The 23,316-nt window shown below is 42.2% G+C and overlaps 3 protein-coding genes across 9 annotated transcripts; 2 read left to right on the forward strand and 1 right to left on the reverse strand.

Moving 5' to 3' along the window:
- Window positions 1-3: 3 nt before the first annotated feature.
- c1h19orf44 (chromosome 1 C19orf44 homolog) lies at window positions 4-5,752 on the reverse strand. 5 transcript variants are annotated; one of them, XR_005039417.1, is made up of 9 exons: window positions 4,091-4,301; window positions 3,741-3,892; window positions 2,938-3,606; window positions 2,432-2,834; window positions 2,178-2,260; window positions 1,485-1,965; window positions 1,267-1,356; window positions 853-1,078; window positions 4-348 (listed from the first exon to the last, which is right to left on the reverse strand). XR_005039417.1 is itself a non-coding variant. In XM_036961982.1 (9 exons), exons 2-9 carry the CDS (start codon window positions 3,885-3,887, stop codon window positions 259-261), a joined length of 2,139 nt encoding a protein of 712 aa, XP_036817877.1. In that variant the 5' UTR covers window positions 3,888-3,892; window positions 5,161-5,752; the 3' UTR covers window positions 4-258. The 5 variants fall into 5 exon arrangements, 3 of the variants coding, with proteins under 3 accessions (XP_036817877.1, XP_021433877.2, XP_021433799.2); XR_002470155.2 differs by having other exon boundaries at window positions 1,267-1,365; XM_036961982.1 differs by lacking the exon at window positions 4,091-4,301 and adding an exon at window positions 5,161-5,752 and having other exon boundaries at window positions 853-1,019; window positions 1,267-1,365.
- On the forward strand, window positions 4,251-12,030 carry calr3a (calreticulin). Of its 3 annotated transcripts, none has more exons than XM_021600208.2 (10): window positions 4,251-4,387; window positions 5,769-5,906; window positions 6,469-6,570; window positions 6,847-7,050; window positions 7,381-7,475; window positions 7,585-7,794; window positions 8,323-8,436; window positions 10,146-10,289; window positions 10,374-10,466; window positions 10,613-12,030. In XM_021600208.2, exons 2-10 carry the CDS (start codon window positions 5,813-5,815, stop codon window positions 10,814-10,816), a joined length of 1,260 nt encoding a protein of 419 aa, XP_021455883.2. In that variant the 5' UTR covers window positions 4,251-4,387; window positions 5,769-5,812; the 3' UTR covers window positions 10,817-12,030.
- A 52-nt stretch (window positions 12,031-12,082) lies between these two features.
- Window positions 12,083-19,914, forward strand: rad23ab (RAD23 homolog A, nucleotide excision repair protein b). The gene is made up of 10 exons (XM_021578349.2): window positions 12,083-12,357; window positions 13,808-13,889; window positions 17,030-17,109; window positions 17,399-17,763; window positions 17,881-17,927; window positions 18,029-18,156; window positions 18,463-18,604; window positions 18,761-18,978; window positions 19,191-19,337; window positions 19,462-19,914. Exons 1-10 carry the CDS (start codon window positions 12,289-12,291, stop codon window positions 19,573-19,575), a joined length of 1,392 nt encoding a protein of 463 aa, XP_021434024.2. The 5' UTR covers window positions 12,083-12,288; the 3' UTR covers window positions 19,576-19,914.
- Window positions 19,915-23,316: the final 3,402 nt, after the last annotated feature.

Consider the following 23,316-nt stretch of genomic DNA (forward strand, 5'->3'; position numbering starts at 1 on the left):
TGATTCCAGTTCTTAAACTTTTTATTGAACAGCATTACATGTCCTCATTGATCTGAATATAAAAGCGGTACATTCTTTTGAACATGACACTCAGTAAATTATCTTGTCATAAGGATGTCCTGATCTGTAGGTCAATCTCACATGCACCAACTAATACATTTCATTACAAAAATGATCTGGTATAAAATGTTTTAATAGTACCATGTAAAGTGTCCATACATTTCCAGTGCTGAGTGCAATCAAGGCAGCTCCTGGTTGTCAGATATAGTGATACTCTCTCATTTCCTGAAGAACCTCCTCCAAGGCCTCTTCCATGGTCAGCTGGGGAGACTTGTGACAGCGAATGAACTATAACAAAGATCGCACAGGTTGATTGAATCCCACTACAACTAAGGAAAAGTTGAACAAAATCTGAAAATGCCAATCTTTGTCTTGGATTATGACTACAACTGGACAGTGTAAGAAGTGTGAAAACCACAGTTATGCTTGTTTACACGGAGGTCAGAACACAATCATGGTTACATTAAGACACGAGCCAGCGCGAGATATGAGTCGGAAAACATCTTGATTCAGGGATGGGATATGCCACTGTACTTCAAATTGGACTTTTATCCACACTGCTACATTGAAGATTGAAATACTGGTAGTTACCAGTAGCCGCAGCTATTATGGAATGGCACATCGCGTTCAGGTAGGGTCGCTATCTTCTGGCCAAAGCAAATATTTAACAATGGTTGAGAGCCTCTCATAAGAGGATAGGTATCAATGGGGGATGTTTGACTATCAATTATACCTTCAGTACTCTGTAAATGTGTAGGAATGAATTTAGGATTGGGCAATAGAGTAGCCTACCTCCTTGGTGTCCTCCAGAGTGGTGTAAGTGTAGTCTGCAGGGCCCAGGGACTGCAGCAAGGAGGAGTGGAGGTGGCGACTGGTCTGGACAAAGTGTTTGGTGAGGGCCAGCTGCTGCCTCAGCATGTCGTTAAGGGCAAACACAGCAGGGCTGTACGCACTGAGGGCTTGGGAGGAGGTAGACACAATATAGGTGTGGTCAGTAGGTTGAAGACCTGAGCCTTTCCTGTAGATAAGAGATTAGGCCTCAGGCATTGTGTTAACGATGGTGACAGTGAGGTGGGTGAAACAATGCGTCGACTAGCATGAGTCGCAGTGTAGCGATTGAGGCTCAACTGAGGCATTTTATTAAAATATATGTTTTAACTTAAATGAGTGAGAATTTGTCACTGAACCGTGGCTGTAAGGACATACCCTCCACAGCCTCTGCACTGACGGTGTGACTTGCAACAGGGGTTGGATCCACGTAGGCCATCCCCACCGCTGGCCCCAGGGTGGCCATACCTACACAGACTGACAGTTATGTAAGGATAGGTATGACAGACAAGTAGCCATTACTACATTACACTGACTAAAATGGCAATATTGTTTTTGCTGTTACAAATATTACTGCAGTTAGTTAGTGGACAAACCAGAGGACCAGGTGTAGGCCAGTCCGTCTGCTTGGGTCTGCACCGCAGCCTCTCTCACGCTCCTTCTGCTGGGCGAGCGTCTTTTCCACACACTAGACGGCGTGATGGTGTCAGCCACAGAGTGGGAGCGAGATGATGATCGGGAATAGGAACCCTTGCTGCTTCTGCCAGTGAATGAATTAGCGGTTCTACTGTAGTCTGTGTGGGTGACGTGACTGTCTCCCTCCGAGACGCTGGAGTACTTGTCTTGCCGGGATGTGTCCGAGACAATGTAGTTCCTGACTTCCGACATGTCCTTGTCCCCGTATCCCAGGTGCTCAGAGATCTCACTCACCCTACTCCTGTCTGTCTCAGTCCTGATCTCACTCTCAAAGTCACTCTCATAGTCATTCCTGGACTCCTCTGATGGGATCTGCTCCTCACTGGAAACTTCCACCATAAATGATTTAGCGGCAGGGTCCTTGACCGCTTTGGTTTCTTTCTGGAAAACAAAACCTCATCAGAAATGAAAAAAAAAATATTCATGCATCTACTTACTAAATATAAAAGAGTGCAAAACATGAAGTATTTTCATAATTAAAACAAAGTATGGGATCTGTGCTTCAACACTATCAGGCCCTGTACAGAGCGCTGTAGCTCTGCGAGCCTCTTCCTGTATGGCTCCAGGGGTGGCTGGCTGCCATTATTACCAACCTTATTCATTTTTTTGTTCTCAGACATTCCAAGCGTGATGACCGGTGCCAGGTCGTCTAGTGACATAATGTTAAGCTTGAATTCTGTAGAGAAAACATGACTTAATAAATCAACTGAATTTTGTAAATTATATTAAAGCGCTCTGCATCACTGTTAGGCCTTCACACTCAAAACAAAATAGAAAAACACTACTCATTTCTATATTGCTTTTCACTACAACTCAGACTACAGATATTTAACGCATGACATCTTACCATCAGAGACCCCACTTTTCTCACTGATGGCATCGTCAGAGGGCAGGTCCTCAGGGTAGAGTTCCACCAGGGAGCCCAAGGCCTCAGGGAAGAGCTCCTCCAGGGAGCGCACCTCGCTGAGGGCTGACACTGAGGACCGGGAGCACCTGAGGTGTCTGGCCCGGGGGGAGCCCTGTCTGCCTGGGGTGGGAGTGTTGGGGGGAGAAGGCGATGGAGAGAGGACCACTGAGGCACTGCGGATGGAGAGAGAAGGGCTGTGCTGTGCCAGGGCTCGGCTGGAGAAGCGATTGGGGGACCCGAGTCGTTGAGGAAAGGGTGGGGAGCGGGACAGTGCTCTGACTGAGGATAGCCAGTCTACCAGTGGGGGTGAGGGTGAAACCTTTTGGCTTCTTTTGACGAAGGACTGTGGAATACAAGAAAAAGGAGAGATGGTGGTTAATTTGCACATTGCTGGTACTAAATTGCTATTAATACATAATACCACTCTTAGTAAGGCAGTGAGGTACCTTTCTAGTTGTCTGTGAGGACACTCTTGCTTCTTTGTGCAGGCTATCCTCTGACAACTCAAAAGAGCCTCCCAGGAGCTTCCTCATATCCTCCTCATCACTGTCTAGAGTCACACCCCGACTGGCCACCCTGACTGGAGGAGTAGGGGCTTTGAAACCACCCAATGGCATGAGATCCAGATGTGGGCCTTTCTCCTTGTGAACTACAGCAGGTGTAGGTGATGCATTCACTGACTTCTTCAGGAAGCGTTTTCCCTTCATGCTGAGGTCACTGCTGGACTGGTCAGATAGGGTCAGGGGCGTCTCCCTCTCCTGGGGGGCTGGTGGTGTACTCCTATTAGACAGTGCTGGTCCATCCCTGGCTTGTTGCCGGTTTCGGATGCGGTTCTCTATGAGGGCCAGTCGGCTCAGGGCCGCGCTCTGTGAGCTCCTCTGGCATGTGGTCACATATTTGGGCTCGACCGGCTGTGTCTGGGTCCTGCTCTGGGCTGGAGGTTGGCTGGTAGCAGGTGGAGGGGCTTTCTTGAGGAACCTGCTCCCCCAACCAGCCCCAACGCTCTCTGGTGGTGGGTCGTCCTCTAAGGATAACGCTAGGTCGCTCAGGTCCTGGAGTGGGGTTTGTCTGGCTTGTGAGGTGTTTCTCCTATTGGCAATGGTGTCCACATTTCCCTAGGGAGAAAATTGCAATAGAAATGCAAAACATTCTGTGAATACTTTGCACTCACCATTCTTGCAGTTCTGGGTAGCTTAGCTAATGAACAACCATTGGGTGTAAGGTATAAAATAAATTAACTTGAACTTACTGGATCTCCATGGGTTTTAACTGTTCCTTTGGCCACATAACGCTCTGGGTTATCCTTCGAGTCAGCAGTGTTTTTGGTAATTCTCCTCTCTGAGAGCTGTGCCTGTGCTCTTTCCAGAGCTGAACTCCTGCCACAACGATTCCACATTCTATCTATTAGTTTGTTAGAAACACATTCAAATGAATGTTAGATTAGCTGTTCAACAATTGGATATTTTCAAAACATCTGCGTTGTCATTTTTTATCATATGAAATAGAAAAATAAATGCAGGAATTAAAAATAAAAAAAAACAGCAAAGCTATGTTCATCGTAAGTAGTTCTAAGCAGTTTAAAAAAACACAGTGACCTACATTTACACTGGGCTGCTAGCAAGAATATATCTGCTTTGCAGTCGTGTACTAAACAAGTAGACGAGTGCATACGACATATGCACTTGATTAGATGTGTCCGTTTTCAAATTAACATTGTAGCAACAACATGATTTGACCATGGATCGATCAGCCACGATCGCTACAACGTATCCAACGTTTCACCGTAAACAGCGTCCCTCGTATCCATGGGACGAATCGCAGTTTACTCACATGAGTCACATGACATAATTTAAACGCGCCATTCTACGGAAAGCTAAGAGGCACGGGCTTTCAGAGGTATGTCATGCAATGTCCATATTTTATTGTTATTGCATTAAACAAGGCATTTGGTAAGCCTAGTGGATGTGTGTGTCAACGTTGGAGGGACGTTTATTTTGCTATGTAACTGTGTGGAAAGGTGCATTTAGACTATAGCATGCACATTTGAATAGCCCACTTGGTTCTCGGAATAGGTGAACATGTTTTTTACAATTTTACAAACCTATCCACAACATAAACTAAATTGTTTCCCTCTCGTCCCCTATTATTGCTGCTCTTACAAATTCAGAGACTTTATTGAAAATATGGCCAACTCGGTGTTGAAGAGGTTGCCTCTAACCTCTGGTTCAGAGTCAGATATTTTTTATCCCCCATGCCGTTAAATCTAGGGTTTGGGATTGGGCAATCTGACCCTAGACCTCGAGCCGATGTGTAAACAAAGATGATGGATATACTGATAAGATGCTTCTCTCCCCCCTAACAGTGGCAGTTGTTGTCCACAAAGCAGCATAGCGGGCTGCTTTGTGGACAACAAAGCTCCCGTCTATCCTTTCTTTGGATCGGTGGATACAATTCAATTCAAGGGGCTTTATTGGCATGGGAAACATGTGTTAACATTGCCAAAGCAAGTGAGGTAGATGACATACAAAAGTGAAATAAACAATATAAATGAACAGTAAACATTACACATAGCTTCAAAACAATAAAGACATTACAAATGTTGTAACCATGTACAAATGGTTAAAGTACACAAGGGAAAATAAATAAGCATAAATATGGGTTGTATTTACAATGGTGTTTGTTCTTCACTGGTTGCCCTTTTCTTGTGGCAACAGGTCACAAATCTTGCTGCTGATAAATCTAATTATTTTAACACTTGAATATTTGACGAGGGTTGTTGACGTCAACCGCCTGTATTGGATGGAAAGATGCTATGCTACTAGCCTCATACATTAAATATGCATATAACCATCTCGAGACAACGCAAGATGTCGGAATGTCACGTGTCCTACTTATATCACTACACTCATGACAACCTAAACATTACAAAACTTCTATTCGATCAAATAAACTTCACGTAGCAAATAAATCATTCGTTTTTTGTTGACCAAATTCGACACTCGCTCATTGACCTCCATACAAAAACTCCTTGCTTGGTGTTCGAAAAAACGTAACCTGCTGGATGGAGGGAGACAGATTTTCCGTCGAGTTGGGCCTCTCTCTTTGACTCTTCCTCTCTGTGTGTAATCCGAGCACTTCCGAAAAATAACTCGTGGTCTCATTTCATTGGACAGGATCACATCCAATGAGCTGCGGCCATCTGTGAAGGAATACGGCGTTAGAAATGATCATATAACCTGTTTCCTTATTCTTTGAGCGTTTATTACTGGGTTTCAAGGAGCTAAACGACACAGTTAACCTGGACAGCGGGACGGTGGAAGCATGAGGGTCGCAGTGGCAATATTTTCAGTTTTTGCATCGGTAGCTGTCATCATCGACGCTACTGTATACTTCAAGGAACAATTTCAGGATGGAGGTAAATGTGACTTTTGTCTTACTGATCATTGCTTAAACGTTTATATGTGATAGATTATGTTTTGGGGATGATCTAATCAAGTGCCCATACCGTACCCTATAACGTAGTGTTTTGGTCTTTACGGTCTTTAATTACATTTTCAATGTTCTTCCTGCATGTAGTAAGTAGTCAATCACTTTGGTATCTAGGCTATTGCTTGGAAAAAGCTCCATTGTGTAGTTTCTGTTAAAATACAAGTTTTCTGTAATGTGGAACATGAGATTACACCTTGTGCGTCAAGGAAGTTTTTGAGTTTTATTGGATTTTTTTGTTCTTGCATAAAATCTATTTGAAAGTGAATTGACATAAAATATCATTATGGTCAGATTTTTACACAGTGTGTAGAAGACGCACCATTTGTGTATGTATCAAGATAACTTTTGACATAGTCTCAAGGTGAAATCCATTATTGTCATGATTGATTCTTTCACTTTTGATTTGTTCGTTGATTTCCTACCATCCTTACTCATCCATGTAACTTCCCCTAGATCCTGACTGATAAGAATGTAAATGTTGGTTTCAGATGCATGGAAGAGCCGGTGGCTTGTATCAAAGCACAAGACTGACTATGGAGAGTGGCAACTGACTGCTGGGAAGTTTTATGGCGATGCTGAGGCCGATAAAGGTGAGCTGAATAGGGATATACAGTAGTTTGATCACAAGATGTTTCAATATGGAATTATGCCCAATTCCTTCACTGAGTCTGAGTTTGCATATGCCAAATGGTTGCAAATGGCTCCCTTAGATTGTGGATTGTTGTAAATGCACAGCGTATTCTCGCCAACACTAATCAAAATGTAATCTACATTACATACAGTACTGTAAACTCACTATACATCACTCGCCTCCTATACCTTATACCTACTGATGTTAATGTATTATCGTCTTACCTGTTCCACAGGCCTCCAGACCAGCCAGGATGCCCGTTTCTATGCTATGTCCAGCCGCTTTAAACCCTTCAGCAACGAGGGCAAGCCCCTGGTGGTCCAGTTCACTGTCAAACACGAGCAGAAGATCGACTGTGGCGGCGGATATGTCAAAATCTTCCCAGCAGACCTAGACCAGGCAGCTATGCACGGAGACTCGCAGTACTACATCATGTTTGGTGAGTGGGTGCAGAGCACCACTAGTTTTTCTGACTGAGGAATGATTTTTGGTCAGAGATTAATCCCTCTGTGTATATTTGTTAATTCCATTCTTTTAGTTTTAGATTTGTGTGAATTGTTAGATATTACGACACTGTTGGAGCTAGGAACACAAGCAAGCATTTCGCAACACCCGCAATAACATCTGCTAAATATGTGTATGCGACCAATAAAATTTGATTTTGTGACCCTCTGTCATTTTCAGAAACGTGTGGAGTTTAAGGTAGATTCTGTGTTTTATTGATGTAACAATCATTATATTAAATGCTTTCTACCCATCCATCCCACAGGGCCAGACATCTGTGGCTACAGCACCAAGAAGGTTCACGTCATCTTTAACTATAAAGGCAAGAACCACCTCATCAAGAAAGAAATCAAATGCAAGGTAAGACATTTTAAATTCCTCAGCATTGAATTATGTTACTGCATATTACCCATCAGGCCTTTCTTTGCCTCTAACCTGACCCCTGCTGTTCTACACTTTGTCCCTTCAGGATGACGAGCTGACACACCTGTACACTCTGATCCTGAACCCGGACCAGACATACGAGGTGAAGATCAACAATGAGAAGGTGGAGTCAGGCACTTTGGAGGAGGACTGGGACATTCTGCCCGCAAAGACCATCAAGGACCCTGAGGCCAAGAAGCCAGAGGACTGGGACGACAGGCCCAAGATTGACGATCCTACAGACACCAAGCCAGAGGTGAGCCTCTTTGATTGAAGACATTTGATCAAAAGTAAACCAGCATTCATATAGGGAATATCAGAATCCCGATTGAGAAACGTAATCCAAGTTAAAAGAAGTTTATAAGCTGTTACTGGGAATGACAATGTGCTGAAGAGGCTCAGACCTTTTTTTGCATTGGTGTCCAGTCAGCACTGTTTCCCTATTCGGCCCAATGCATCTAGTCAGGAAACACAGTTCCATCAATCCACTGTAAAATGGACAGATCCCAAAGTTTCCCCAAGGCTAGTTACTCTTACATAATGGTAAAACCATTTTTAAGAATTTGATGGCTATCACATTTCATTCTACCATATTGGCCCATTGTGCTTAGAACATGTTGTATGATCTTTCTTCCTGATATTAACAGTAATTTGACTATTAAAGCCAAAGAGCTTGAGCTTTCTGTGATCCTGGTTTAGTTACACCATTTCAGGAGTTCTCTCTCTTTGTCCAAAGTACTTTAAGTTCTGTCACTGGCCAACTAATCTTGAACTTTCTCACTAGGGCTGGGAGAAGCCTGAGAACATCCCTGACCCTGATGCTAAGAAGCCTGATGACTGGGATGTGGACATGGATGGAGAGTGGGAGCCTCCTGTGATCCCCAACCCGGAGTATCAGGTACACACTGAGTTTGAACCAGTGGCTAACAACACTTAAATAACTTCAATTATTAATTTATAAGCATTTATAACAGCTTATGTAAATGCTGATTAAGCTTATTATGTTAATATACTCTAGAATCTTCATGCATTCATAGCATATGCAATACTTACAAATAGTTTAATACAAGTTATTATAGAGTTGTTGTATTAGTTAATGTGACGACTGTTGCTCATCGAATGATTACAAGTTTCTAATTACGTGATTAACTGAATCAAGCAATTATTAACTCATTAACCTGGGGCACCATGGGAAAACTATGTTTTATTGAGATTCTATTTCCCAAATTAACTCAAAGAATATCAGAATATCGATTTTACAACAGCCGCTAATTAACCAGTTGCCTCTAACAATCTCGTTCTGAACGTCGTATAGCACGTGAATCAGCACGGACCCGGGTCCCACTAATGAAATCGTACCACACCAATCTTAATGGAATATTTATTTACTAAAAGCTAAAATGATGATAAAAGATACACATAGACAAAACACATTTTTAGGCTATTGATTAGAACTTAGTATAACGGGCCAACACACTATGGCGCGTGTTACCCACAATGGGAATTTCAAAAGAGAGGGAACAGAAAGAAGTACACGAGAAATATGCATTTGGGTGAATTTGTCAGCTATGCTATTCTAACCCTAGCTTTGCCTCAAACTGCCGCTCTTATGGGTCAGAATATAATGATGTAATTACGTGGTGATGATCTCCGGGGATTCTCTGCGTGGACCGTTCCGCAGTTCGATGACGCACTTCTCCTGCGCGTCCTCCTGGTGTGAGTGTCCTTTTTGGCTTAGGAGTCTGTTCCCCCACCCCTTTCTCTGGAAGGGGTCTTCTGAGGACAGACAGCTCTGTAGCTCAGAGCTCACAGCATAGGAATAAAACCCTTTAGATACCACGGTTCGATGGGAGATGGAGGCTAGGTGGTTCGACTTGAATTCACCCGCTTAGACACAGCTACTCATCCGTAGCTTGGGTAGAAAAGGATTTCTTTGTCCTCAAACTTGCGTTGCATTCTGGGTTTGTTTACTTTTTAAGACCCTGCTGCAGCTGGGGTCACGCAGTCCTGTTGTAAATTCTATACTGGGCGTACCAAGTTAATGAGGCAAGGGCTAGATTTTTCTCAAATCCCATTTTAGACAACTAACTTAACATTTCATCTTCCCCAAAACATTCTCTTTGATTTGGATATTTTCCATACAACGTACAATGTATAAACATCAAACGTATACTAGGAAAACCCTTCACATTACAATGTTTTCGTAATAACATAATCTATTAACCTTTAATAACCGAACAAAAATGACATACATTTTCATAGTCCATCTATTGTCATGACCACCATTGTGGCTGATGGAAACCATTGTTCCAAAGTCCCTTTATTTCATGTTTAATGTTCTGAGGCTGGTTCTTCATAGTGACAGGACAAAGGGATTTGTCTGTGGCCTGAGATTTACCAGGGGAGTGGGGGCCATAAAACCCCCACGTTTTCAGACCCCTAGATCTCTCCTCCTCTGTTGGGGATGAGAGATAATCTGTAGGGTTGTGGTCTCCTGTAACCTGACCTGATCAAGACAGTCATGACAGAGTGTTATCCTTCCATGAGCTGCATTATACAGCTAGTTGGTCACCACTGGTAGTATAATATCTGGCCTTGTCTTTTCAGGGAGAGTGGAATCCAAAGCAGATTGAAAACCCCGACTACAAAGGTACCTGGGTGCATCCTGAGATTGATAACCCTGATTACACAGCTGACACCTCCATCTACAAGTTTGACAACATTGGAGTGCTGGGTCTGGACCTGTGGCAGGTATGTTAGACAATGAATGAGAAATTTGTAGCTGAAGGGTAATTATGGGCTTGATGTTACATTTGTTTGTCTGTCTTTCTATAGGTGAAGTCTGGCACCATCTTTGACAACTTCCTGATTGGTGATGATGTAAAGGAGGCGGAGGAGTTTGGAAATGAAACCTGGGGAACTACAAAGGTAAGATTTTGTTATTTTCATGATACGTTTCTATTTTGCATAAGTTAGTATGAGTTCAATTTGCTATTCCTCTTCAAATGTTAGACCAAAATACAACCGACCCACAGTGCTCTCTCAATGACCCATTTTCCTTATTTGTAAAATAGGAACCAGAAAAGAAAATGAAAGATGCACAGGAGGAGGAGGAGAGGAAAGCTAGAGAAGAGGAGGAGAAGAGCAAGAAGGACACTGCTGACGATGAGGGAGATGATGATGATGATGAGGAGGATGAGTCAAAGGAGGAGGAAGAGGACAGCCCAACGGAAGAAGGGGAAGAGGAAACTCCCAAGAAGGACAAGGACGAGTTGTAAATTAAACTGAACAGAAGATGTTTCTGTCCCGCCCTATCTTCTCTCCAATGGACTGACTGCTGTGCATCATCACATTGAGTAATACCCTATGGACTTGCCCTTCCTGTGGCAACCTATTTTTCAGGTGTAGGGGTGGGAAAGGGGCAGGCAATGTTTGCCTTAGAGGTTCCATTTTTTTTAAACATTTTTTTTAAAATAGGTGTTTAGGGTTGAATAACTGGGTTTAAGTTTTATGTTTCTGTGAGTGATTAATTTAGGATAATTTCCCCCTTTATTCAGAATGTGGTCTGTCCTGTCCATGTGTCCTACAGTTGCTCTAGGTGGTGCTGCCACTGGCTTCCTTGCTTTTATCATCAGCTACCATCAGTTCATCCCTTCAGTGTCAAAGCAAAGGATTATTCCCCACATTATTGTCATCAGTCTTATCTGATATTGTCTATTTTGGGAAACAAATTGGGTGCATATCAGTTGTAGTTTGTTTGATTTATTTTTATACAGTTGTATGCTGTACTGTACTATAAATTATTATAATCAACATCCTTTTAATTTATTCCCTCGTTACAATCATCCTGTTTGTCCACCATTCATAACTCTCCCATGATCTATTTTGTACATGTTGCTGTCTCAGACCTTGCTTTAGTTGTATGGCAGCCGCAGACATGACTATCAGACTAAAGGATCTAAACTGTGACTCACAATCTTAAACATGTCACTGTCCTCACAGAGTACTGTTTAAATTTCAGTGAATAAATTAAGCTTTTTATTTCAATAAGTATTTTCAGGAGACTTACATTCCAGAAAGGTTAGATTCTTACTGATTTTGTGATATGGATGGGTTTGCTGTAACTGTTCTAATTTGGTGTTGTAGACACAATGAGGAGAGGTACTCTTGACCGTGTGTTTTATTTCAGGTCACTGCCTCTTAGGACACTCAGGACAGGGCAATGGCAGGTCTCTGCCTCTCTGAGGACACTCGGGACAGGGCGGTGGGCCTTTTCTCTAAACCATGTTCTGGAACAATCCATACCCAGATACAGCAATACATGCAAGTTTGTCAGTAACAGTACACAACATTTTCAGTAGAAAGAAACCACTGAAATTGTTTGCTTTCTAATAATTGTACAATTCCGTAACTGATCATTTTGTAAATGAATGTCTCCGTCAGTCATGTTTTAAATGCTTGTTGAAAACCCACTAAATAATTTACAAAGTCATTTTGTTGTATGAGGTGAGACTAGAACAGCATTTGATATTGGGTAAATCATATGCACAATCATTTAGATTCACGTGGTATAGCCGTAGCCCCAGCAGTATGTCTTGTCTCAGGCAGCAAGTAGATGGCGTCTGACTACAACACAACCAATACAGTGATAGCTGAGTCACACAACTAGGTCCTACTGTGGCAACAGTAGCCTACAGAAACTGGTGTAGAGCCCTTTAGCGTCTGGCAATTATCGGGAATCGTCTTGAAGATGCTGTCGATAACGCTGAAGACTCTTCAGCAGCAAACGTTTAAAATAGAAATAGATCCAGAACTAACGGTAAGTAGTGGAAGTTAAGTTAGTGACTCCAGTAAAAATGCTTGAGGCCGAGGGGCTGGGAGCAACCAGGGCCTTGGACAATGCGATTTAATCTGGAGAGGGGGATGCTATTTTATATAATGTTGTCATTCTTCATGTCACATTTTAACAGGTGTTGTTGTCAAATGGCGATATTCGTGGCGCCTGAGATTGCCTGGCTGTATTCTCATGAATGATGACGCAAGATTTGACAAGCCCAGGTCTCGATACCATAGAGCGGATCTCGTATACCCCCTTTTTTGGACTATAGGAATCGGGTGGAGGGGGGCGTTATGTACATTTGTTATGCTATATTTGTTTATACACTACCATTGAAAAAACAGTTTGAGAGGCTGTACAATTAACAATACAAAGATAAGGTTAATAACAATATACATTATTTAATGCATTTGAGATATTCTACAACAATTGTATTTTTTTAAATAACGTAGACTATACATTGGGGGGCTCTTGTTTATTAAAATGTATTTTAAAATGGTTTCTTACACAATATTATGATTGTTTGCTGTTTTCAATACCTTTCCAATGTCAACACATCCTCTTTGCATATTTATCTGCTCTATATTTGGCTTAATTCACAGGTGACGTTTCCCCTTTAGAATGCAACTACCATAGCCCCTTACATAGCAGTGACCTTTAGGGTTCTACCTTTAGAGCAGCTTTCTGCTGTCATTGAGAATGCTTTCTCAGTCAACTCACCTGGGAAAATGGTTTAGATACAAACATCTGATTAGCAAGACCCTGATTTGTTGAATCAGGTGTGTTAGTAATTAGCAGTAGCACTGGGATGGAACAAAAGCCTGCATCCCCTGAGGTTCCACAGGACCAAGATTGAGTAACACTCAACCTTTAGATAAATGTAAATAGTAGTATGACTGTGTACAAGCTATGGCATCTGCTTTACAAATTCTTTCCCTAGGCCTGTATTGCTAATTGACTGAGAGATATATTACATTGCTGGTAATAACACTGTCTGGTGAGCAACTCTACAGCTCAGTTTTAGAACTGGAACATGTATTACTGTATCATTAACTTGTGTATAGTGTGTCAACTTTAAAAATACATGTATGGTGTATCACATAAGGGAATGTAGAGCCATTGAAATGCATCTGTCTATAAAAAATATCTGTGTACTGCCTTGACGCACTCACAACAAGGTGAAGTAATGGCAGAATGTGAATCACAGGCTCACAGCTTTCCACTTCCAATCCCATAATCCTCAAAGATTCTGCTTTATGACGGAGCTGAGACATACAGTATAATGTGTCACCTCATTAGGTCCAGGAGGTCCAGGAGAGGTGCTCTCCTCAGAGAACTAATCAGAAGAATGCCCTGCCCGTAGAGATCAAACTAAATGTGTTCTATCTCTAGTCCTATTTAACAGCTTGTCATTATGTTATGTTATTGGCAGGTAAAAGCCCTGAAGGAGAAGATTGAGACTGAAAAAGGGAAGGATGGCTATCCAGCCACAGGGCAAAAATTAATCTACGCAGGTAAAACAGCAGTTAATCACTAACTGCATCTTGAATATCTATCGGACACATCAGGAATGTTGTAGCCTATAGATCTAGACTGAACAAAAATATAAACGCAACATATAAAGTGTTGGTCCTATATTTCATGAGCCTAAATAAAAGATCCCACAAAATTTCCATATGCACGAAAATAGTATTTCCCTCAAATTTGTTTACATCCCTGTTAGTGAGCATTTCTCCTTTGCCAAGATAATCCATCCATCTGACAGGTGTGGCATTTCAAGAAGATGATTAAACAGCATAATCATTACACAGGTGCACTTTGTGTTGGACACAATAAAAGGCCACTCTAAAATTTGCAGTTTTTTCACACAACACAATGACACAGATGTCTCAAGTTTTGAGGGAGCATGCAATTGGCATGCTGACAGCAGGAATGTTCACCAGAACTGTTGCAGGAGAATTGAATGTTCATTTCTCTACCATAAACCGTCGTTTCAGAGAATTTGTCAGTACGTCCAAACGGCCTCACAACCGCAGATCACGTGTAACCATGCCAGCCCAGGACCTCCACATCTGGCTTCTTCACCTGCGGGATCATCTGAGACCAGCCTCCCGGACAGCTGATGAAACTGTGGGTTTGCACAACCGAAGGATTTCTGCACAAACTGTCAAAACCGTCTCAGAGAAGCTCATCTGCATGCTTGTTGCCCTCACCAGGGTCTTGACCTGACTGCAGTTCGGTGTCATAACATACTTTAGTGGGGAAATGCTCACCTTCAATGGCCACTGGCACACTGGAGAAGTGTGCTCTTCATGGATGAATCCCGGTTTCAACTGTACTGGGTAGATGGCAGACAGCGTGTATGATGTTGTGTAGGCGAGCGGTTTGCTGAACAGAGTGCCTCATGGTGGTGGTGGGGTTATGGTATGGGCAGGCATAAGCTACGGACAATGAACACAATTGTATTTTGGCAATTTGGCAATTTGAATGCACAGAGGTACCATGATGAGATCCTAAGACCCATGGTCGTGCCATTCATCCACCGCCATCACCTCATGTTTCAGCATGATAATGCAGGGCCCCATGTCACAAGGATCTGTACACAATTCCTGGAAGCTGAAAATGTCACAGTTCTTCCACGGCCTGCATACTCACCAGACATGTCACCCATTGAGCATGTTTGGGATGCTCTGGATCGACGTGTACGACGATGTTCCAGTTCCCGCCAATTTCCAGTAAATTCACACCGCCATTGGAGAGGAGTGGGACAACATTCACAGGCCACAATCAACAGCCTGATGACTCTATGCAAAGGAGATACAGTGGGGCAAAAAAAGTATTTAGTCAAACACCAATTGTGCAAGTTCTCCCACTTAAACAGATGAGAGAGGCCTGTAATTTTCATCATAGGTACACTTCAACTATGACAGACAAACTGAGAAAAAAAATCCAGAAAATCACATTGTAGGATTTTCAATTAATTTTTTTGCAAATTATGGTGGAAAATAAGTATTTGGTCACCTACAAACAAGCAAGATTTCTGGCTCTCACAGACCTGTAACTTCTTCTTTAAGAGGCTCCTCTGTCCTCCACTCGTTACCTGTATTAATGGCACCTCTTTGAACTTGTTATCAGTATAAAAGACCTGTCCACAACCGCAAACAGTCACACTTCAAACTCCACTATGGCCAAGACCAAAGAGCTGTCAAAGGACACCAGAAACAAAATTGTAGACCTGCACCAGGCTGGGAATACTGAATCTGCAATAGGTAAGCAGCTTGGTTTGAAGAAATCAACTGTGGGAGCAATTATTAGGAAATGGAAGACATACAAGACCACTGATAATCTCCCTCAATCTGGGGCTCCACGCAAGATCTCACCCCGTGGGGTCAAAATGATCACAAGAACGGTGAGCAAAAATCCCACAACCACACAGGGGGACCTAGTGAATGACCTGCAGAGAGCTGGGACCAAAGTAACAAAGCCTACCATCAGTAACACACTACGCCGCCAGGGACTCAAATCCTGCAGTGCCAGACGTGTCCCCCTGCTTAAGCCAGTACATGTCCAGGCCCGTCTGAAGTTTGCTAGAGAGCATTTGGATGATCCAGAAGAAGATTGGGAGAATGTCATATGGTCAGATGAAACCAAAATATAACTTTTTGGTAAAACCCCAACTCGTCGTGTTTGGAGGACAAAGAATGCTGAGTTGCATCCAAAAAACACCATACCTACAGTGAAGCATGGGGGTGGAAACATCATGCTTTGGGGCTGTTTTTCTGCAAAGGGAATAGGACGACTGATCCGTGTAAAGGAAAGAATGAATGGGGCCATGTATCGTGAGATTTTGAGTCAAAACCTCCTTCCATCAGCAAGGGCATTGAAGATGAAACGTGGCTGGGTCTTTCAGCATGACAATGATCCCAAACACACCGCCCGGGCAATGAAGGAGTGGCTTCGTAAGAAGCATTTCACGGTCCTGGAGTGGCCTAGCCAGTCTCCAAATCTTTGGAGGGAGTTGAAAGTCCGTGTTGCCCAACAACAGCCCCAAAACATCACTGCATGGAGGAATGGGCCAAAATTCCAGCAACAGTGTTTGAAAACCTTGTGAAGACTTACAGAAAACGTTTGACCTCTGTAAATGCCAACAAAGGGTATACAACAAAGTATTGAGAAACTTTTTTTATTGACCAAATACTTATTTTCCACCATAATTTGCAAATAAATTAATTAAAAATCCTACAAAGTGATTTTCTGGATTTTTTTTCTCATTTTGTCTGTCATAGTTGAAGTGTACCTATGATGAAAATTACAGGCCTCTCTCATCTTTTTAAGTGGGAGAACTTGCACAATTGGTGGCTGACTAAATACTTTTTTGCCACACTGTATGTCGCGTGGCATTAGGCAAATGGTGGTCACACCAGATACTGAATGGTTTTCTGATCCACACCCACTACCTTTTTTTAAGGTATCTGTGACCAACAGATCTGTATTCCCAGTCATGTGAAATCAATAGATTAGGGCCTAATGAATTCATTTAAGATTATTTATTTCCGTATATAAACTGTAACCCAGTAAAATCTTTGCATGCATGTTGCATTTTATATTTTTGTTCAGTGTCATTGAGCAGGTTCTTCTTGTTGTGTTTTGGTAGGCAAAATCTTGAATGATGACATACCTCTAAAAGACTACAGAATTGATGAGAACAACTTTCTGGTGGTCATGGTTACAAAGGTAAGATTTCAACACTGTTTTAATGGATTTTCTTGGTAGCCATTCATATGTGAGGATATTATACGAGTTCCTTATTTTATTGATTAATTGATAGTAAACTTTAACAAAGGACATACAAGATTTATGTGTGTGCTTATGATACTGTCATTACAGCATTAATGGCAGTGGAAGCAGTAGTTAGTAATTTGTATTTGTAGAAATATATTATTTATTGATGTCTAAAGATGAGGTAGTTGTCTGTAGTCACAGTGGTCATCTCTGGGCAGTCTTGTTTGTTGTCTCCCTACAGCCCAAACCTCCAGCTACTCCACAGATTTCTCCTCTGGCAGCCCCAGCCTCTACCCCTGCTCCTGCCCCTGCACCTCCTGCTGTTTCTGGGTTGTCCCTCTCTGACATTGCCCGACCTACCTCATCCCCTGCCCCCATGGAGATCTCCACCCTGTCCCCAACATCCACACCTGCCCCTACCTCAAGCCTCACACAAGCAGTGGAGTTCTTCACACCCCCTGTACCAGCCCCTGCTTCTTTTCCCCCTGCAGCCCTGGGGACGAGTGCAGCCCCAGCTGCAGCAGCATCCTCCCTCTCAGAGGTAAAGCCTGAGGGGGAGCACCCTGAACAGCCTTTTGCTACACCACCAGCCCTCTCCTCCTCCAGGTATTGACTTCTGATAAAATATTTTATATCTTAGATTGTTTAAAGATGTGTATGGCAAACATGTTTTTAGTTCATAAATGTGTCTGTTTTGATCAACAACAAAAAATTCTCTCACAGCCTTGTTGATGACTTAAGTCTCCTGGAAGAAGCAGCGTCAATACTGGGTAATCAAGAGACTAGTCTAATCTTTCACATCAAAATATCATGCTTCATCTTCCCATTGATTTATGACCCTGTATATTTTCCCCCTCTCTTCATGAGACAGTGACAGGACAGGCATATGAGAATCTAGTGTCTGAAATCATGTCTATGGGATATGAAAGGGAGCAGGTTATTGCAGCGCTGCGAGCCAGTTACAACAACCCAGACAGAGCCGTGGAGTACCTGCTAATGGTGAGTTTCCATCCTATCAGTGATTTAATGGTAGATGAGTGTATTATGACCTGGGAGCAGTGGAGCTAATTCCTATGCTCCACCACACTCTTTTCCACAAACTGACAGTGTGCATATTCTGTATGCACGGGATAAAACATGATTTTCAGTCTCAAAGCTGTATACAGTTCATTGTGTGTTTATCCATCTGTCTCCCTTACAATGCAAAGCGCTTTGAGAACTTAGGAGAGAGCAATATAAATGCACTTCATTATTATTATTTAATTGTCCCGAGGCATCATCAATTCTTATCTCTACTTCATCCAGGGGATTCCAGCCGAGGCTGACGTTCTGCCACCGGAGGCGTTCCTACACACAGCTCTGGCCAACCTCAACCCCACTGTCCCTACTCCTGCCCCAGCCCCTGCTCCAGCCACAGATAGAGCCCAGCCCCCACCAGCAGCCACGAGTGAGACCACCTACCCACCCACTCTACTCTTGTTCTTTTACCAGGCCCATGTGTCTCTCATACCAACCAATAATTTCTCTGGACGCACATTGTCAGCTCAGAACTGTGTTTCATATAGGTCTTTGAACTCTATGTCCATTAATTCTTGTTTTGCAGCAGGCGCAGTGTCTTCAACCCAGCAGCCCCCCTCGTCTGGTGGGCTGATTGGTGGGCTTACTGGTGGTACTGGTGGAAGTACTGGGGATGAGAACCCCCTGGAGTTTTTGAGGAACCAGCCACAGTTCCAGCAGATGAGACAGGTCATCCAGCAGAACCCAGCTCTCCTTCCTGCCCTGCTCCAGCAGCTAGGCAGAGACAACCCCCAGCTGCTGCAGGTCAGTGGGGAGACTGGACATCCCAGTGACTGCATGCAGTCTCTCTCCATCCACGTAGCCATGCTCATCGGCTTGGCTTTCCAGACCCAATCTGGTTTTATGGGAGGTTGTAAATATTCTGCCCTTTAGATTCTGTTTTGACTTAACCTACTAAAAAGGAAATCATTATTTGTATTCGTAAGGGTTTATATGATGATGTTCTTTCTTTGCAGCAAATCACCCAGCACCAGGAGCGGTTTGTGCAGATGCTGAACGAGCCCCAAGGAGGAGAGATGGTAGAGGAGGGAGTTCAGTCCCAGGGGGCGCCACAGACTAACTACATCCAGGTCACCCCACAAGAGAAGGAGGCCATCGAGAGGGTATGAGTATTTATGTTTAATAATTGAGATTGAACTCATTTATATCACTTTCTCAATGCGAAGCTCGCTGTGTCATTGGTTATGTGTTTCTGAGCTGACAATTGCCTATGTGTTTTCATTACAGTTAAAAGCCTTGGGATTTCCAGAGGGACTTGTCATTCAAGCATATTTCGCATGTGAGAAGAACGAGAATTTAGCTGCTAATTTCCTGCTCCAACAAACATTTGATGACGAGTGAATGTGCATGCGTCAGCATGAAGGGGAAGAATGGAGGGCTAGAGAACGAGTGATAGTGCTACAAAATGTGATTTGGAAGGAAGGAGTGGAAAAGGTTACCAAAAGTGACTTGTCATTGGACAAAGACGTGATGTTTAGTTACTGTAAGCTATGCCTTCTCCATTCTCTCTGAGTATGTTAGCTCTCAGTGGTCTCTCTTGCTCACTGCTGCCATTACTGCTGCTATCACTGCTGCTATTACTGCTGCTATCACTGCTGCTATTACTGCTGCTATCACTGCTGCTATCACTGCTGTTATTACTGCTGCTATCACTGCAATTATTGCTGCTATTACTGATGCTATCACTGCTGCTATCACTGCTGTTATTACTGCTGCTATCACTGCAATTATTGCTGCTATTACTGCTGCTATCACTACTGCTATTACTGCTGCTATCACTGCTGCTATCACTGCTGTTATTACTGCTGCTATCACTGCAATTATTGCTGCTATTACTGCTGCTATTACTGATGCTATCACTGCGACCATTGCTACTATTACTGCTGCTATTACTACTGCTATCACTGCTGCTATTACTACTGCTATCACTGCTGCTATTACTGCTGCTATTACAGATGCTATTACTGCTGCTGTCACTACTGCTATCACTGCTGCTATTACTGCTGCTATCACTGCTGTATTACTACTGCTATTACTGCTGCTATCACTGCGGTATTACTACTGCTATCACTGCTGCTATCACTGCTGCTATTACTGCTGCTATCACTACTGCTATCACTGCTGCTATTACTGCTGCTATCACTACTGCTATCACTGCTGCTATTACTGCTGCTATCACTGCTGTATTACTACTGCTATTACTGCTGCTATTACTGCTGCTATTACAGATGCTATTACTGCTGCTGTCACTACTGCTATCACTGCTGCTATTACTGCTGCTATTACTACTGCTATCACTGCTGCTATCACTGCTGCTATCACTGCTGCTATTACTACTGCTATCACTGCTGCTATTACTGCTGCTATTACTACTGCTATCACTGCTGCTATCACTGCTGCTATCACTGCTGCTGTCACTGCTGCTATTACTGCTGCTATCACTGCTGCTATTACTGCTGCTATCACTGCTGTATTACTACTGCTATTACTGCTGCTATCACTGCGGTATTACTACTGCTATCACTGCTGCTATCACTGCTGCTATTACTACTGCTATCACTGCTGCTATTACTGCTGCTATTACTACTGCTATCACTGCTGCTATCACTGCTGCTATTACTGCTGCTATCACTGCTGCTATTACTGCTCCTGTCACTGCTGCTATTACTGTGGCTATTACTGCTGCTATCACTGCTGCTATCACTGCTGATATTACTGCTGCTATCACTGCTGCTATTACTGCTGCTATCACTGCTGTTATCACTGCTGCTTGTGCCGTGTCCATCCATAGAGTTACAGTGGATGTTTGCCTCACCATATATTGCTTTTCAACCTCTCTTAAAGGAAACCCCAAACATACTTTGATTTGTGTTTGCTATGTGGGCCTCAACTCTTGGGAGAATATACTTGAGTTTCCCGTGATAAAGTGACAAAACCAGCAAAATGGCCATGGAACTTGTTTATTGTTTGTTTTTTCATATAAAGGTAACTCAGATATTTTGTAAATTAAATGTCATATCAATGTTGGAAAGTTATTTTGGCACTTTATTTTACTTTTACAGAATTAATGTTGCTATTGTTTATGTATAATCATTTGTGTAAAAGATAAGGAAGTTATGTTATTGATATTGAAATGTGATAACACTGTAAGATGAGACATAAAGAGAAATCCTGGATTTGGTTCCAGATGTGTCCCAGTGTAGTTTCACTGTAAGATGAGACATGATGAGTAATCCTGGATTTCAGATCAAATAAATTCAAAGTTTATTTGTCACGTGTGCCGAATACAACCTTAGAGTGAAATGCTTAGTTACAGGCCCTAACCATCAGTGTAGAAAATAGGTATTAGGTTAACAATAGATAAGTAAGGAAATAAAAAACAACAATGAAAGACAGTGAATAATAACAGTAGTGAGGCTATAACAGTAGTGAGGCTATATACAGGCACCGGTTAGTCGGGCTGATTGAGGTAGTATGTACATGTAGATATGGTTAATGTGACTATGCAAGTATGATGAACAGAGAGTAGCAGTAGCGAAAAAGAGGGGTTGGCGGGTGGCGGGACACAATGCAGATAGTCCAGTAGCCAATGTGCGGGGGCACCGGTTAGTCGGGCTAATTGAGGTAGTATGTACATGAATGTATAGTTAAAGTGACTATGCATATATGGAAAACAGAGAGTAGCAGCATGGTTCCAGATGTGTCCCAGTGTAGTTTCACTGTAAGGTACCATATGACTGCACTAAATGACGTTTGAGCAACATAGTTGTTTTTTACAAATACTTGCTCAACACTTGAAAGCTAGTTCTAATGATAAGCTGTAGACCACACTATTTACCAAGAGAGTTTTCCTCTATATTTTGATTTGATTTTTTAGTTTGAGCCCTTTGTTATTATTTCATAAGCATGTTATGCACACCTAATTCTGTTCTCCCTGAACACTTTCTTGTGTGTTTTGATTGCCCCTGATCCTTAATGTATCATGTCAAAATAAATCATGCTGTACGTTTTTTTTATCCACTCTACCATGCCTTGAGGTTAGTCTCATTTTGTTGAAGATTAATTGTTTGTTTGTGCAAAATTGTGTACAGATTGTTTTATAGGTCCATGGTTAGTCAAAATGTGTATTTTAATTATTCATAGATGAGTGCCATAGGATTTATATTGACTATCATAATCAAACAGCCATCCTATAAAGGGTGTTAAAAGTGCAGTGAAGTTCTGGAAGTGCTAGAAACCACCCAGTTTTGTGTGAACAACACGCAACACAGGCCTCTGCTTTTTCTTTTTTCTTGTGTGTAGACGAGAAAGATTGACCCAGCTGACTTTCTGTATCATAATGTACATGGAGTTGATTTCAGCTTTTGCAAAATAAGCCTCTTTATTGTGAAGACTGTTGCTCTGAGCGATGTAGGTTGGTTGGTTGATTGCATGAGTTTTATAACAGACTTAAGCTGAGCTATGGCATGCTGTGGAACCACAGGAGTGATGATATTGATTTTTATCATTTTGTTTTGTTGTTTAACTTTTTGTTTTTTCTTATTTGAAACTACAATAATGCATAGGGATTTAGCCTTAAATGCACCACTTGAAGGTTTGCTGAATGTTTTTTAAGGTTATTGTTTCAGCGTTATGTACAATAAATAGGTTTTCAAAGCTTTAAAATTGTGTCATTGGTTATGATTACACAAGACTATGCATCTTGAATCCAATGGTGGAAAAAGTACCCAATTGTTATTCTTGAGTAAAAGTAAAGATACTTTAATAGAAAATGACTAAAGTAAAAGTGAAAGTCACCCAGTAAAATATTACTTGAGTAAAAGTCTAAAAGTATTTGATTTTAAACATAAACTCAGCAAAAAAAAAAGAAACGTCCCTTTTTCAGGACCCTGTCTTTCAAAGATAATTACTTCACAGATCTTCATTGTAAAGGGTTTAAACACCGTTTCCCATGCTTGTTCAATGAACCATAAACAATTAATGAACATGCACCTGTGGAAAAGTCATTAAGACACTAACAGCTTACAGATGGTAGGCAATTAAGGTCACAGTTATGAAAACTTAGGACATTAAAGATGCCTT

Source organism: Oncorhynchus mykiss, chromosome 1, assembly GCF_013265735.2.
Source record: "Oncorhynchus mykiss isolate Arlee chromosome 1, USDA_OmykA_1.1, whole genome shotgun sequence".
NCBI classification, from domain to species: Eukaryota; Metazoa; Chordata; class Actinopteri; order Salmoniformes; family Salmonidae; genus Oncorhynchus; species Oncorhynchus mykiss.

Excerpts from the sequence above, each read along its gene's own strand:
- calr3a (XM_021600208.2), top strand. The coding sequence starts at position 5,813 with ATGAGGGTCGCAGTGGCAATATTTTCAGTTTTTGCATCGGTAGCTGTC. Across the intron at positions 7,795-8,322 it reads CTACAGACACCAAGCCAGAG|GGCTGGGAGAAGCCTGAGAA; the intron begins GTGAGCCTCTTT and ends CTTTCTCACTAG. Across the intron at positions 8,437-10,145 it reads TCCCCAACCCGGAGTATCAG|GGAGAGTGGAATCCAAAGCA; the intron begins GTACACACTGAG and ends TTGTCTTTTCAG.
- rad23ab (XM_021578349.2), top strand. The coding sequence starts at position 12,289 with ATGCTGTCGATAACGCTGAAGACTCTTCAGCAGCAAACGTTTAAAATA. Across the intron at positions 18,979-19,190 it reads ACAACCCCCAGCTGCTGCAG|CAAATCACCCAGCACCAGGA; the intron begins GTCAGTGGGGAG and ends CTTTCTTTGCAG. Across the intron at positions 19,338-19,461 it reads AGAAGGAGGCCATCGAGAGG|TTAAAAGCCTTGGGATTTCC; the intron begins GTATGAGTATTT and ends TTTTCATTACAG.
- c1h19orf44 (XM_021578124.2), bottom strand. The coding sequence starts at position 4,160 with ATGCACTCGTCTACTTGTTTAGTACACGACTGCAAAGCAGATATATTC. Across the intron at positions 2,835-2,937 it reads CCTCACAGACAACTAGAAAG|TCCTTCGTCAAAAGAAGCCA; the intron begins GTACCTCACTGC and ends TGTATTCCACAG. Across the intron at positions 2,261-2,431 it reads GAAAAGTGGGGTCTCTGATG|AATTCAAGCTTAACATTATG; the intron begins GTAAGATGTCAT and ends TTTTCTCTACAG.